At 40.7% G+C, this 15,977-nt stretch overlaps 1 protein-coding gene across 9 annotated transcripts in view; it reads left to right on the top strand.

Moving 5' to 3' along the window:
- Window positions 1-15,977, top strand: part of enah (ENAH actin regulator) — a 45,904-nt gene that overhangs the window by 27,607 nt on the left and 2,320 nt on the right. For 4 of the 9 annotated variants that reach the window (XM_049756972.2, XM_049756971.2, XM_068649355.1 and 1 more), the window contains exons 4-12: window positions 2,275-2,347; window positions 9,252-9,604; window positions 12,698-12,832; window positions 13,622-13,959; window positions 14,338-14,471; window positions 14,587-14,635; window positions 14,714-14,765; window positions 14,840-14,909; window positions 15,363-15,410. In XM_049756972.2, the coding sequence (XP_049612929.1) occupies window positions 2,275-2,347; window positions 9,252-9,604; window positions 12,698-12,832; window positions 13,622-13,959; window positions 14,338-14,471; window positions 14,587-14,635; window positions 14,714-14,765; window positions 14,840-14,909; window positions 15,363-15,410 (1,252 nt within the window). Of the gene's footprint in view, window positions 1-110; window positions 457-2,274; window positions 2,348-9,251; window positions 9,605-12,052; window positions 12,833-13,621; window positions 13,960-14,337; window positions 14,472-14,586; window positions 14,636-14,713; window positions 14,766-14,839; window positions 14,910-15,362; window positions 15,411-15,977 lie in introns of those variants that run through there. The other 5 variants (XM_068649356.1, XM_049756968.2, XM_049756974.2 and 2 more) reach the window with 5 other exon arrangements.

Here is a 15,977-nt window from a genome sequence, read left to right as displayed (position 1 = left end):
TCTTTACTGACGTGTAAAGCCGTCCATCTTTCTCCTCTCCTTTTGCTTCCATCATCTGTTCTCTATTGGAGAAGCAGCAGAGAGTAACCACACCCAGCATTTGTGCGTCATCATTAATAGTCTACAAACAGGGAATGGAAGCATCTGACCGCACAGCATGCACACCCTTGCCAGTTTTCTGCAAAGACTTGATCATCTCTGAAGAGATTTTTTTCTTTTGGGGTAGCAGGGAACCTGAGGTCATGCAGAGTTGAGCCACACGGGAAATTGACGGCTCAGCTATGGTTTTGTATGTGAGCTCCCAGGAATGTTCTGGAGCTGCTGGGCAAGTGAGTGGAGCTAGCAGCAACGGGATGGAATTTGTACTGAGACAGAGAAATGGGTCAGACAAGACCCCACATGGACTGTGGAGCTATGTTTGCTGCCAGAAGAGGCCCACACTATTGCTGTCTTCATGTACGTACATACAACAGAGAATGGTCCTGATGATATTTATCGATGTGATTTGAGATGTTACGGCTAGTTGTGGAACCAGCAGTTGTTATTTCAATTGTATGTTTTTCCATCCTAATGATTTCCATTACCACTTTGCATTTTGAGAGATTGTAAAAACATCGGCTGTCCACCGATTCAGTTTTGCTTTGGTTCTGTGATGCGCTGGGATGTCATTAGTGCACAAATATTATTAGGACAGACAGTAACACAATTACAAACATGGAGGATGATGTTCCTGCCAGAGGGAGAAAATGCTACTTTCAGCCTCCATGGACATATGGCCAATGTTTCTGTTTATTTTATTTTTTTTAAAATCATTGATTCACACGTTTTTAATCATAAATTGGAATATGCTTTTATCTCAGAGTTGCTCATTATCAAAATATTACTTAATTATTGCTCTGGTCTCCTGAGTGAAAGCACAATAATGCAAATATCTTAAGTGACTCATAACAAAACATTCCTTCTAGCTCAGTAGTCTTCTAAATAGTGACAGTTTGCTTTAGCTTGTTGTCATTAGCACGTTTTTATTTGTTCTGTCTTATAAACCAGGGGTGTCAAAGTCATTTTTTTCGCGGGCCGCATTGTAGTCATAGCTTCTTTCGGAGGGCCATTATTATCAACCAAAATAAATGTATGAGCACCTCATATTATATACAGTAAAAGCTACAAAACAAACTGACAAAACTCGTTTTCAAATCAGACGAGTAAAAACTGGTCAAATATTTAAAAAAAAAAGATATTAAAAGTGAAGACAATTTGCAATTCTAGTAATGACACACGAATTTGATGCACAATTTGTCTTCACGGGCCACATAAAATGGTGTGGCGTGCCGTATCTGGCCCCCGGGCCTTGAGTTTGACACCTGTCCATCTATAATATCGACGGTCAGCACTAATTTCAATCCCTTCTACGTCTTCCTTTTAATCATAACACCTCCTGTTGTTGTATTTGTGTGTTTATTTAGAAAACAGTGTGTGAGAAAGCTCCATGTGGGTCCATCTGCTTCTGCTTAGGTTTTGCAAAAAGGTTAGCTCATTAGCAAGTGTAAATTAGGCAGCATTGTCACAGTGGGCCTGTCTCTTGCCAAATGCTTCTAGCTCAGTGTGAGGGTTGCCCTTGTTTTATGTTGGTTTATGTGCTTCTTAACGACGGTAATTACATCGAACAAATTATGGATTTACGGACTTTGTTTGGTATTTCCCTTCTATGCCACACCTTCATGCTCTCCTGGTAGTATTATTTTAAGATTATCAATAGCAGGGGTGTCAACCTTATTTTTGTTTGTTGTAGTTAAGTTTTCCCTCGTGGGGTCATTAATGACTTAAATAGAAATAAATGACCCCTCATATTATCAAATACACACAACAGAATCCAATGATGAAAAGTTCAACAATTTTCTAATTTATTTTGAAAGTGGGATTGTGACAAAAAATATTGTCACTGTTACTAAAAAGAAAACCATTTTCATGCTTTGTTATTTTAATAAACACTGAGTTGACATGATTTGTCTTTGCGGGCACTATAAAATAATGTGATGGGCCAGAACTGGCCCTCGGGCCTTGAGTTTGATACGCGTGATCCATAGAATCACTCTGAGCCAGATCTGGTGAATAAAGAGGTTGTGCGATGTTCTCAACCAGGAATTGTTGAGTCACCTCTTGCCACAGGACTTCTTTTTAGAATGATTATGTTTTGGGTTTGAAATACTGCATATTGTGAGGAACGGTTCTCAAATCTTGAATACCTCTATTAATCTGTGGTTTTGCCATCTGTAGGTTCAACATTGCCCAGGCAGTCACCAAATGTTCAGAATGGCCCCGCACCAGAGGAACTTGACCATCGAAGAAGGTACTGCACACACCTTAGATATTGTTTCACGTCCTTTTTGATGTTTTACCGTACCTGCTTTTTGAAATTCATACAGGACCATGGTCTCTCCAAGACAAAGGCTCGAACGTATAAAACTCATTCACTGCCAGCCCAGTTAAAATGGATTTTGACGTCTATAGCCGTCTATGGCAGTGAACGTGTTAAAAACCATCATTCCGAAAATTCAAATGAAACTGATAAAACAGCATGAACAAAATGTATTCCTCTAAAATTCTGTAGGTTTTTCCCTTTATGTTTCAGAGAGTATTTTTATATCTGTTTTGTACGGCCCAGCTACCATAAAAAAGTGAAGTGCTGAAATATGAATGCTCATCTCTTCCGTACACAAGTAATCAGACTCTCCGACCATATGCGACCTATGACACTTGGCCCAATATCGCCCTATTCATTAGTCATCGAATGATGTCATCGTCTCGATAAAAGGTTATAAGACGTCTGGTTTCCCCCAAGCAAGCTTAATCATAAGTAACACTATGACATGTCTCTAATGCATTCTCCAGGTGTGAGTCAATGGTTTGGCTATTTTTTATTTTTTTAGATCAACTGCCAGGAAGATAAAATATGTGTGTCTCGTGATCCTGGCTGCTTTCCATCGCTTCTTTTTGTCACACACACACACACGCGCACACATGAATTTTTGTTGCTGATGTCATCTGCTGTCTACTGATGGACACTTTAATAATCCGCCATAGCGGTTGGGAAAGTTAAGAAAGGTGAAAAAGGAGGAAAACATAGAATGGTGATATTCTGCCTTTGCTTCTCTAAAAGGGAAAAGAAGTTGGAAGCAACAAACATTTTCAGCCACAGACAGCAGACTATATAACCGCATATTGTTCGTATTTATTTTCTGACTCACAAAGAACATCTGTGAAAAATTATAGTCCCAACCATTTCCCCCCCTTTTTTGGCAAAATAGTCTTGCTATTAGTTCATTAAGACAAAGTAGACCACTAGATTAATTGTAGGAGATTTCAAGTCAGTGGTGGGTGGGGGTAAATTCTGCTGTCTATTTTAATGTGTATTTTGAGAATGTGTTGTATAAATCCCTCGTTTATTGCGTTCCAGACCACCCTGGCAATTGACAAAACTTGCTAAGACCAAAGAAAATGTTTGCCTTTATCCCCGGCGGCGGTTGTGTTGAAACAGCCTCGATTAAAATGAATCCTCCATTTTGACTCGAATCCTTCAAAATCGTCTTCTTCTTCCCCGTCGTCCACAAACATATTTTTTAACCACAAATCCAGATCTAATGGTTCCCCTAGTTGCAAGTCGTCAATTGTGTCGTTAATTGACTATGAAATCGAGAATTAGGAAAACAAAGAGAGAAATGCGTAACAGCACTCTCTAGTGGTTAAAACGTGTAATGCGCTCCCATTTTAAATAGATTAATAAAACAATTGAGAGAGGACCGGAATTTGTTTCCATCTTCCCTCTATTATGGATTAAAATTCAAATTTCTAACTAGTGGTGGTAGGCTATATCCAATTACCAAAATAATATTTACTTCAATGGAGACATGCAGTTGAGCAACTGTACTGTTTAATACAAAGTTAATCCTGCACAAAATGCTTGTTTGTATTAAGAATAATTTTGTTTGGAAATTCATTGGACACAATAAGGCTTCAGAAGCGACGGACGGAGAGAACTGAGCAAAAAAAAAACAACAGTATGAGGTTTGCGAGGAAGAAAAAGAAAAGAAAAATGGCAGTTCCGCAACTCCCATCACCCAGCTCCCACCACACATTGCTCTAATCCTCCTTTTCAAGACAGAAAATGCTCATGACATGCTCCAATGGTGACTGAGTGTCTAACGGACATATTTATCTCATGTATGAGCACATTAATGACAGGCTGGAAGTGGAAAGATAAACCACTTGCATAGAATTGTGGGGCGCTACCCTCAGATTAAAAAGACATGAGCTGCAAATAATGGGCTGCGGTATAAATAGCTACACAGTATGTGGGAGTGTGTCGGGGGTGAGCAAGCCTTTTGGTGAAGGAGTGTGTGTGTTGAATGAAAGAGAAGATGAAGACATGATTTAAAAGATATATTGATTTTTCATATGAAACTGTATTTCACTCAACTGCTGGGACATGTTGCTACTAATGGAGCGGTGTCTGTAACACATGTTGATTTTGGCAAATATTCTCAAAAGGCAAGTCACACTTGGACATGAACACAGACACTATTACTCGAACTACAAAGTGTTTGCTCTTGGCTTGGATTGCATTTAGGGTGTTTTGTTAGTAGGACACACACCACATGGAAAGCACGAGAGAGTACACTGACGAGATCTTTGGAGTGAACTGGGTCCATATGGTCCATCTGCAGTCGTATCCATTCGGTTGACTTTTCATGCTTCTCTGAGCCAACCAGGCGAGCCACCTAGTCCAGCTGGCTGACAGATTCTGCCAAGCTTCAGTGTCGTGGAAGATTTAGCACATTTGTTACTTGTTGAAAATTGGTAAACAAGACTTTGACATAAGGCTCGACAATGGAAAACTCCAGGAAAGTATACGACGCATCAAATTAGCATGATCTCTTTTTTAGTTAATGTTAGCAAGACAATATTAAAGTCGTTTAAGTCTAGAACTTTTAAACCTACAACTGTTTTCTGATACTGCTCTATAAATTAGATTCTAATTTATACCACTCAGGGGTCTCAAACTCATTTTTTTCGCGGGCCGCATTGTAGTCATAGCTTCTTTCGGACGGCCATTATGACTGTCAACCTAAATAAATGTACGAGCACCTCAAATTATTGACAGTAAAAGCTACAAAACAAACTGACGAATAATTCGTTTTTAAATTATTATTAAAAGTGAAGACAATTTGCAATTCTAGTAATGACAAACGAATTTGATGCACAATTTGTCTTCGCAGGCCACATAAAATGGTGTGGCGGGCCGTATTTGGCCCCCGGGCCTTGAGTTTGACACCAGTGAATTAGAACTACAATTAAATTTTAATAAATGTAAATAAAGGGCCATTTAACATTTTTAGAACATCGTACAAGTGCCATATTAAATTACAGAACAAATCTCACGTTAGCTTCTAAGTAATAACTGCAAGTGCCTGCCTTTTTTTTTTTTTTTTTTTTTTTTTTTTTTTTTTTTTAGGTGTCTTGTTTCTTGACACTGATGACAAAATAATTTGCATCTGGTTTTCCCGGTTTGCGCAGCAACTGATGCATGTTACCCAACATGGGAAAAACCCCGGGGAATATTTTTTTACAAAGCAAAACTAACTTTGAGCTCATCATTGCTTTGCAGTTCTGTTTCTCGTTCAAGCTTATTAGTTTCACATTTAAGGATTTAGCAAATGTACATTTTGCCTTTACTTACTGTGTTTACATTTTAGGTTCATAGGCATCTTCCCATGGCTTTAATTAATCGTAAATTAATCGTTGCGCCTTTAATGCACTGGGTTCCTAGAATCAATGTCATTCCAAAAAAAAAATTGCAATTTGAGTTGAATTTATAATAATTAATGACAACTTTACGGTATATATACGGTACAATGAACTTTTGCAGGTTCGTTGATCGTCTCAGGGCTTTGTAGTAAACTGCTGCAAAGAGGAAAGAAACATGTATGATAGTTGCATGTATGTATACATAGCAATTCAGCCCTCGCCACCCACGCTCCCTTGGCAACGGTTTCCTCGGCAACTCTTGTCAGGGGGGTGAATAAGACGCCAGTTAAACAGAGCAGAGGGCTTTTCACAGCGTTAAACCCTCTGATGTTTCCCACCAAGTTGGGAAGGGCGATATTTGGTGATTTTTTTAAATTTTCCACATAGACAAAAGTTTCAAGATGCAACCTCTAGGTCAGTCGGGGTGGGGCAAGAAGTTCAAAACAAATAATGATAGAAGATATTGATGATGACAGTCTTTTTTTTTGTATACTTCCAGCTTCATATTCCAGTGGCTTTGAGTCATAAGTGTTTTTTTTTCTTCTTTTTTGGTTCTTTCTGCCAGTCTTAATGAAACTGTGTTCTACTTGTAAATGTTTGGCAGTGGGAGACGCTGCTCTCACTGTTCAAGAATGCGAGTGTAATGTTAGGACTTGGAATAGCTTCCACTGTCACATGGCATCTGCCAAACAGCCAACATGTACAGGAAACCAAAGGTGTCATTGTAATGAACGACAGCCTTTTTTTTTTTTTTTTTTTTTGTACTATGAGTCATTAGCGTCTAAAACGCTGATTTCCTGTTATATTAAGTTAGCATAGTCGGAATCTTCTGTTGAGATTAGAATGTGGTTAAAGCTAACAAATGTCAGCTTTGTTGACCTTTTTATATTAAGTTTGGTAAACGCTGATGTGTTTTGAAAAAGATTGCCAAAAGAGATTTTTGTGAGTACAAAGGAGTCTGGAGCAGGGAGACATCAGAATAGCTGAGGCGGCCTTTTTAATGGGGACAATTCAAGCAATTCCACTTCATCAATGTGTTGAATAAAAATGGGGCATAAAACAAAGCCTACACTTTTTTTTCAAGTTTCTTTTTCTTCATAATACAGTAATCCCTCGTTTATCACGGATAATTGGTTCCAAAAACCACCCGCGATAAGAGAAATCTGCAAAGTACGGTCACCAACGAGAAGTACTGGGCAGGCTAACGAGTTAGCGGAAAGATGCTAATTCGCGATAGTGCTAACACGCGAAAATGGACTTCTAAAAGAATGTAAACGAACATTTGGAGCAATACTACTTTGTCCTAAAGGTTAGGCACATGTATCCTCAATTTAAAAGTTTTATTTTGACTTTTAAATGTTTTTAATTAATTTGGAAAAAAAGTCGGCGATGTAGTGAAGCCGCGATAAACGAAACGCGAAGTAGCGAGGGATCGCTGTATTTTGCAACGTTTCCTTCCCCTCTAGCTATTTTTTGGGGTAACAAAAAAAATCTGTTTTATATTAATAATAACTGCCAATGTACAAAATAGTTTTTAATTATGATCTTGACTGATATTTTTTAAGAGTAGCTAAACATGGATTGCAATAATCCCGCCTCATTTCTGACATGACTTCAAATACGGCTAAGTAAGCAGGATATTTGTTGTACTTTGTTCAAATAAAGTGATTGAAATTAGTTTTGGTTCCCACAGTATTTTGCATCATAAACTCTTAGTTGCTTAACTGTGTTTATTTTGTGTGGGCGTTTGATGGTGGGCATCACAATATGGATTAAGAGTCCATGAAAAGATGAAAACAAAAAAGATCACACAATTCCACGCTGAGAAGTAAAAACATATGTGAGAGATAAATAGACTGATAAATCATGCCTGGTAATTTATGTTATGGAATATGTAAACTGGATTAAAAATGGAATCCTCTCTAAGTGTAAACATAAACAACAGAATTTAACTATCAAGTATATTTTGTGCTGTACATGAATAAAATCAAATATAAAACTTTATTTTGAAAGAGTACAATGTGCCCATTTGAACTAACTAAGATTTTAAGACGTTAATTTGAGGTAACTAGGACAGCATGTGCAGTACTGTAGCGGATCAAACCAAACTTCACCTACTTGGTGGAAACTTGGGTTTAGTTTCCTGACAGAGAAAAACTGTGGAACACAGCTGGCAATTGATAGAACTATTATTAGATTGAAGGCCATGATGGATGGATGGACAAATGGGCGGACGGATGCATGCTTTAAAGGAAAAAGGAAACTGGTCCGTTGCGCTAAAAATGTTAGGGAGTGAGGAAATAATGTATATGACACCATTAGCAAAACAGATGGAAAAAAGGGAACAACTGTGTTAAAATAAAGCAATATTTATGCTCATGGTTTTATTTTTTTCCCCTGTGAGTCAGATTTCAGTGAAATCAGTATGAGTGAACATAATGAGATGACGATTTCCCGCTTTATAAAACACACAGCAGTTTTGAGTGTTTGTTGTCAAGAAGCAAAGTAGCAACATTTAAGAATTATTGGCTTGCATCTGGCTGAAATTATCTCTAAAAAACTTGATGTTCATCAAGCTGTGATGAAACCAGATTAACAGAAAAATTAATTTCCAAGTTTGTCACAATGTTTTGCAGCCAAAATTCCTCTCGAATATTGCACAGGCCTGATTTTCAACTCCAGTAAACTTTTGGTTTAGGTTATGGTTAGTCCAACCTCTTCTGAACTGTTAATCTGTTCGTGTACAAGTCAACTGGTGCAGCGGCAGTTTAGTTCACAAAAATCATTTTTACAGTTTCACCAAATTAGACAGAACCAGTAGAAAGTCTGTTTTTGCCTCAAGCCTGTGTCAAACATGTTGCGGTCACACGCATGCCAAACTGCTGCCTTCTACTGACACCTAGCGGACAATTCGTGAACTTCACACAATAAATATACTCAGATGCAAAGCGACTTACATGGCTTGCATCCTGCTTGTCATGTTCTTATTTAGGCTAATTTAGCATTTTAAACATTTGAAAAAATAAACTGTATTGTTCTTCTACCCAGAAAAATAATCTGTTTTTATTTTATATCTTTTTTTCCTGTTGGTCTGCAAAGGATCGTGTTGAGTCAATAGGAGACTTCAACTTACTGTGTACCAAAATTTTAGATTGCATAACATGGCTGTGATGCCTCGTAGCAAATGTTATATAATAATATTGAGTGTTATGTAATGTCATCATCAGTAGTTGGCTTGTGGGTCAGAAGGGTCAAGAGCTGGCCCGCACTTGTGAGCTTTTTTTTAATCGTTCTGTTTTCAGCAGATATTTTGAAATTTTTTTTTTGTTTTGTAAGTTGTGAAAACGTATGGAAGTTTTTACTATGCATTCTGGTTTGAGTCTATGGATTATTGAATTTGAATTCACGTGTATTGTCTCTTTGATTTTTTTTGTCTTTCCTTCATCCAGGCAGCTCCAGGAGCTGCAGCGACAGAAAGAGGTGGAAAAAGAACGCCAGGAACGCGAATGTCAAGAACGTGAACGTCAGGAACGAGAGCGCCTGGAGCGAGAGATGCAAGAGCGGGAACGTCAGGAACACGAACGTCAAGAACGAGAGCGTCAGGAACGGGAGCTTCGAGAAAGGGAGGCGCAGGCCGAGAGGGAGCGACTAGAGCGTGAACGTCAGGAGCAGCAGGAGCGCGCCGAGCGTGAGCGGATGGAGAGGGAGAAGGTGGAGAGAGAGCGGCAGGAGAAGGAGCAGCAAGAGCAGTTGGACAGAGAGCAGCAAGACTGGGAAAGAGGGAGACGCATCTCTAATGCTGGTGAGTGATGCACCTTGCTTTTAGCTAAGTCTTTACCGTAATGATATTAATATTTTCCCTAATCCTTTTCGATTTGAAGTTCTTTGCATGGCAGCTTTTATGCTTCTGCTCACTCGTAAATCTTCACTAACCCCCAAGTCCAGAACTGCAATCTAGTATATTTTGTATGATAAATCAGTTAATATCTGCTAATTTACAAGTTGCTCAAGATTGATCATATTGTAGGGTTGAGAGATGATGACACTCGCCAGCGACATGGATAAAGTGCCAATATTGGGCTTTTAATGTTTTCTTTGAATATGGTCTTACATAATACAGTCCATAGTTTGTTTTAGTTTCTCACTTGTTATGAAGTCGATGCACAATTTGTCTTCGAGGGCTACATAAAATGATGTGACGAGCCGTATCTGGCCCATGGGCCTTGGGTTTGATATCATGGCTTAGATGACCCTTTTGGTTTTTGCTGTTTCAGGTAGCAAAGTATACCTGTGGTGTGTGGATGTGGTTAATAAAAGTACTATTACAAATTATTGAACTTTTACGTACAGTAATCCCTCGTTTATCGCGGATAATTGGTTCCAAAAACCACCCGCGATAAGTGAAATCCGCGAAGTACGGTCACCAACAAGAAGTACTGGGCAGGCTAATGAGTTAGCGGAAAGATGCTAATTCACGATCGTGCTAACACGCGAAAACGGACCTCTTAAAGGAATATAAACGAACATTTGGAGCAATACTACATTGTCCTAAAGGTTAGACACATGTTTCCTCAATTTAGAAGTTTTATTTTGACTTTTAAATGTTTTTTTTTTTAATTTGGAAAAAAAATCCGCGATGTAGTGAAGCAGCGATAAACGAAACGCGAAGTAGCGAGGGATCACTGTATTACAAATTCTTTGACAAAAATGTTGACACAGTGAGTGGATTACAGTGGAGCTGCAGGAAATACTACAGCGCTGACCCAGTGCCCATAACTGCTGATGAAATTGGTCAGCGTATGATTTGCCATAAGAAGAGAATTTCAATTCACTACTGGGTCAGATAGGATGGCATCTTTTTGGAACGCTTGATTGCAATGTTCACCCTATTAGCATATGCACGCATGGCCACACATGAAGGCTGACACAGTTCAGCGGTGTTACTCACAAGCTAAAAATACATCAGGGAAAATGCTGGTAAGACCCTCGGGGGTGTTTGTGTGTTAGTAGGAATGCTTGCAAAAGCCTTTAGATAAGGGGGTGGAGTGAGGATGCAAAGTTACACTGTTTTTTACAGGTTATAGTCTAATATGGTTTGCTATTTACTACTCGGTTCCTAACTTTATCACGCTTCAGTTTTGATCATGTGTTGTGCACGAAGTAGATGAGGTATTCCATTATCGGCCATTTTCTTTCACCGATTGCTTTAGTCCAGAAAGGTCAGACATCATCATTTACAATGAATTGAATACTTGTTTAGTGCACATTTGTAAATGTGGTTAGAGTATATAAATGAAAATGTGAGGTAAACATACCACCTTTTTATTTGCTTGAAGAGATATTATTGACAAAAGTTGTCGGAAGAGTCAACATTAATTTTCCATTTGTGAAATATGAATTTAGCAACATTTTTATCCGTCTCAGGGGGCGGCCATTTTGTTTCAGAAAACTGGTGAGCTGTTATGAGTTGTAACCTAAGACCTGGCAAATGTGATACCATTTTAAGTCAACAGCAAATTGCAAAATGGCCGACCCTGAGATGGGTAACAGGTAGATCTTGCCTGTTAAATTCATATTTCAGAGCATAACAATTGACGAGTGAAAGACTTTTTGAAGTGAATGTTAATAAGGAAGATATGGGACAATATTTTTATGGCAAAGAGAAAAAGGATCATCTCACTGAATAGGAAAATTGTGTGTGTGGGGGGTGGATGATGAGGAAGTAATGTGTGTGTGGAGTAGAAGTCATCATGACCACTGAATCTAGTCAGCGAGGATAAAACGGTGAATGTAGCTAGGCATGAGATGTCAGAGCATTTAGCTGGGAGAAAGGTGGAATGGAAAAGGGTTGACAGTTTTTGTACTGGAGTAAATTAAGTTTGTTTGTGTCCCTCGCCTTGGCTTGTTTGTCTTTGACTTTGTGCTCTTAAGAAATCTATCAAAGCTTTATTTACTCCGTTTTCTACAACACTATCTCAGCATCTGTCCACTAACAAAGCTGCATCACCTCAGCTAAATGAAATTACATTAAATAACCTGGAATCAAACTGTTGTTTAGCTGTGCCCTTTTTTTTTCTTGCTTCACCTGCTCCATTCTCTTCCCCCCTCCCCCCCACACCCTCCTTCCATCTCTCTCTCCTGACCTGTCGTCCTTCTGTTGTGTGCACGATGGCTGCCTCCTTCCTGCGCCGGTGCCTTCCCTTCTGTTCTGTCTGAATTGTCCATCACCATGTATTATCCGTGCAACTAGCATTCGAAAGCACGCTGTACAGCCCCACCCCTCAGGAGTATAACAGGACATCATCCACACCGACATCTCCATCCACACTGACCTATCCAGCTGCAGGGGCCCTTTTATCCTCTTCCGCAACACCCCCCACACCACCTTTGAGGCACTCAGCCTCCCGTTTTGCCACCTCGCTTGGCTCTGCCTTCCACCCGGTCCTTCCCCACTACGCCACCGTCCCAAGGAGACAGCAGGCGTTTGCCCAAGCACCACCCCCGGCTCCCGCCCCGGTCCCCAACCCTGCCAACGCGCCCAAGTCTGTGGTGTGTTCAGCATACAACTTCACTCCCTTGCCGCCGTCACCCCCGGTCATGATAAGCAGTCCGCCGGGGAAGGCCGCTGGCCCACGACCACTCATCCCCATCGCGGCCCCATCCCCGCTCACCCAGAAGCCTCCTTCACCATCTCCCAATGGCCCGCCTATGTTTCCCGCACCTTCCCCGGTCACCATTTTACCACACAACCAGCCTATGGGCATCGCCTGCCCGACCCCTCCGCTTCCCCCAACCCCGCCACCATTCACCTCTCCAGCAGCAGCCCATTTTTCTTCGTGCGTCTCGTCTCCCCCCTCCTCATCCCATGCTCCTGGTTTGCCCTCTCCCTCCACAGCGCCCTCTGCTGCTGCAGTTGCTTCCGCTGAGCACCTCACTCTCCCTCTGAGCTTGGGCCCAACGGGGCCAGGAGATTCAGACGCAAGCCAAGAAACTCACCAACTGCATTCAGGGTCCTCAGATCAGCCCCAGGGTAAGGCTTCTAGTCCACTTTCTACCGCCTTTCTGTCTTTCACTGCCTTTGACTCACACACTAACAATAATTCATCCTGAGCTCTGACGTTTCACCATTCTTTCTGGAAAATGATCGTATGTGACTATTATCTTGTTCCGAAGTGACTTTTTCTATACCGGACCTCTATGTAGAGCCATCGCTGCTGTCTTTCTTCTTTGTCAGTCTTCCCAAGAGCTCTTTGTGTGTCTGTGTCTGCTTAAAAGTAAAGCTCCAGCTTGTCGAAAGTTCACAGAAAGTGCAACGTGTCTGGTCTTTGAGCATCATAACTGTCATCGTTGCAAAATACAAATCACTTCTGCCTTTTTTTTGTTCTTTTTTTTTTGTTCTCGACATCTGTTCGGTCAATATACTTCCCTGTACAGTTTGTCCTCCTACAACTTATAGCTTATGTAATTATATAACATTTTACAAAAAAAATTAAAAGTTTGTCTGGCTTTTGTTTATGACGAAAGATGAGATGAGATTGGACATTTTATGTGTTGATGAAATATTGATCTTACTCTACATATCGAACAGTACTGCCTGCATTACGACATAGGGCAACTAACATTTGGAATTGACACACTAACATGGCATGTAGAATAAACTTTTCAATTTTCTCTTGCATGACACCCTTAAAGGACTAAATGAAGTTTTTTTGCATACAAACAGTGCTTAAAACGTATCGTTCAATGTAAACTAAAGGTCAACAGTTTGTTCCTTAAGCTCTCCTCTTTGTTTCTCCTCCCCCATCTTACCCACGAACAGACATTGTGCAGCCTGTGGGGTTGACCACACCAACCCCTCCCCCACCTCCACCCTTGCCACCCGGCTCTACTGTGACATCTGTGGCGGCCACCCCGGCCGCTACCCCAACCACACCGTCCGGACACCCACCCCCACCGCCGCCTCCTCCTCTGCCTCCTACATTGACCCCGGCTGTGACCCCTTCTTCCCCGCCCGGACCTCCTCCTCCTCCTCTCGGGGGCTTGACACCACCCCCGGCACCTCCTCTTCCCCCTGGCCTCTTCTCTCCTGCGGAAGAACGCCCTGTCTCAGGCCTGGCTGCCGCCCTCGCAGGAGCTAAACTTCGCAAAGTGTCAAGGGTGAGCACTAGTTCACAACAATTACCGTATTTTCCGCACCTTCAATGAATGGCCCATTTTAAATCTTTGTCCATAAATAAGGCGCACCGGATTATAAGGCGCACCTTCGATGAATGGCCCATTTTAAAGCTTTGTCCATATATAATATATACATTTGGCCAACGGGCCGGACTTTGGACACACCTGCTGTACTGGCTCAATATTGGTCCATATATAAGGCGCACCTGATTATAAGGCGCACTGTCATCTTTTGAGAAAATTTGAGGTTTTTAGATGCGCCTTATAGTGCGGAAAATACGGTAGTATGTATTTATTCATGTATTGTGTAGGCCATAAGTGTCAAACTCAAGGCTGTTATTGTATGTATTTTGTTTCTAGAGTGATGATGCAGGGGCAGCTCTGGCAGCAGCCTTGTTGGGGACTGCGGGGGCCAAATCGGAGTCCAGAGGCAATGGCCCTCTACCTGGAGGAGGTGGGCTCATGGAGGAGATGAGCGCCTTATTGGCTAGAAGGTACTAGAAGAATTGTTTTTATAATTCCAAATTTGTTTTATGCTTTGGGTCAATTGTGCGTTCGTGGCATTGTATTGGAAATAACAAATGAAAGAAACCATCTTGTCTTTTATAGAAGAAGAATTGCTGAGAAGGGGTCTTCACCTGAACCTGACCAGAAATCGGTAAGTCTAATCATATCTTTTTCCAATTGTATGCTATGACTTTGTGTGGATCATCCGACTCTCTTGTCTGTCCATCAGGAGGAGAATGAAATAACAACGACCCCTAAAGTGTCAGCATGTAGCACGCCAGGTAAGAGTCCAACAGGCTCTCTCTCTCTCTCTCTCAAATAATATGTTAATCGATTCTGTTTTTTTTTCATGCAGACATGCCCAGAAAGCCATGGGAAAGAACAAACAATACTATGAATGGTAGCAAGTCACCAGTTATTGGAAGGTATTGTATCCCTCCCAGCATTCACTTGATTCTAATAGCTTTTTCTTTTAAGCGTTTTTTTTTTATTTCATTTATACTCAAGCAAATATGAGTCTTTTTCTGTTTAAGTAGATATGGTCTAAAAAAATGCTTCAGAACCAGAATAAATAAGTCCCTTTTAGTCCAATGGCATGATGGGGTTTCCCGGTGCTTGTTTGTGCTTCACTAAAGCTTATGTTGGCTTAATGCGCTCATGTCATGAGATGACACAATGAGGCCAATTATCTGATGTTAATTTTTTTTTTTTTTTTTTTGAATTTTTGTTTTTTGACACCACCCCTTGCAGTATGCAAAAGCAGATAGGACAGGATTTTTTTATTTTTACTACATAATGCTGCTCCAGACATGGTTGCGGACACACAGGTAGATACTAAGGTGTTCTTTGTTAAGCCAGTGTCTCTGCTGCTCACACAGACGAGATTCTCCGTGGAGAAATCCCATGGCAGCAGACTCCGCCAACAGGTAGACTGAGGACCTGTGAGCGTTTGACAACCTTTTTTTTTTTTTCTTAAAAGTCCTTCCCCTGTTTTGTCATGGAATTGGTATTAATGGAAAACAGTTAATCCTTTCATACAAGCATTTGGAATGAATTCAGATTTATTTGTGGTTACATGACCAAACTACAGTGCAGCTCTGCTCATCAGTTGTTTGAAAAATGACATCGTGTGCATTTTCTAATCCACTGCCAGTGTGATATAGATTTTCTTTGCATGCTGCTCTGCTTGCTTCCCTCTCAAATGAAAACAGGGAAATCCATATGTGCGTCACATACTTCTGCACACCCTTCCCTCTAAATATAGAGGAACGCCCAGTGCCATGTAGACTGCACAGTAATTATCATTGTACGGCCCAGCAGGCATTCAGAGATAAGGGCTCGTCATTATGTATTAGTGTACGCCTGTGTGCATGTACAATTTGTGTTTGTAAGTATCAACTTCAACATTGGAACCATTTTTTTTTTAATTTTGATTTGAAAAGGATTTAATATTTACAAGTGATGATGCTGTGGCAATGTTGTAAATTCTAGCC

This window comes from Syngnathus scovelli, chromosome 20, assembly GCF_024217435.2.
Source record: "Syngnathus scovelli strain Florida chromosome 20, RoL_Ssco_1.2, whole genome shotgun sequence".
NCBI classification, from domain to species: Eukaryota; Metazoa; Chordata; class Actinopteri; order Syngnathiformes; family Syngnathidae; genus Syngnathus; species Syngnathus scovelli.
The sequence above is the reverse complement of the archived record's forward strand: the minus strand, read 5'-3'. Positions and strand labels throughout refer to the sequence as shown.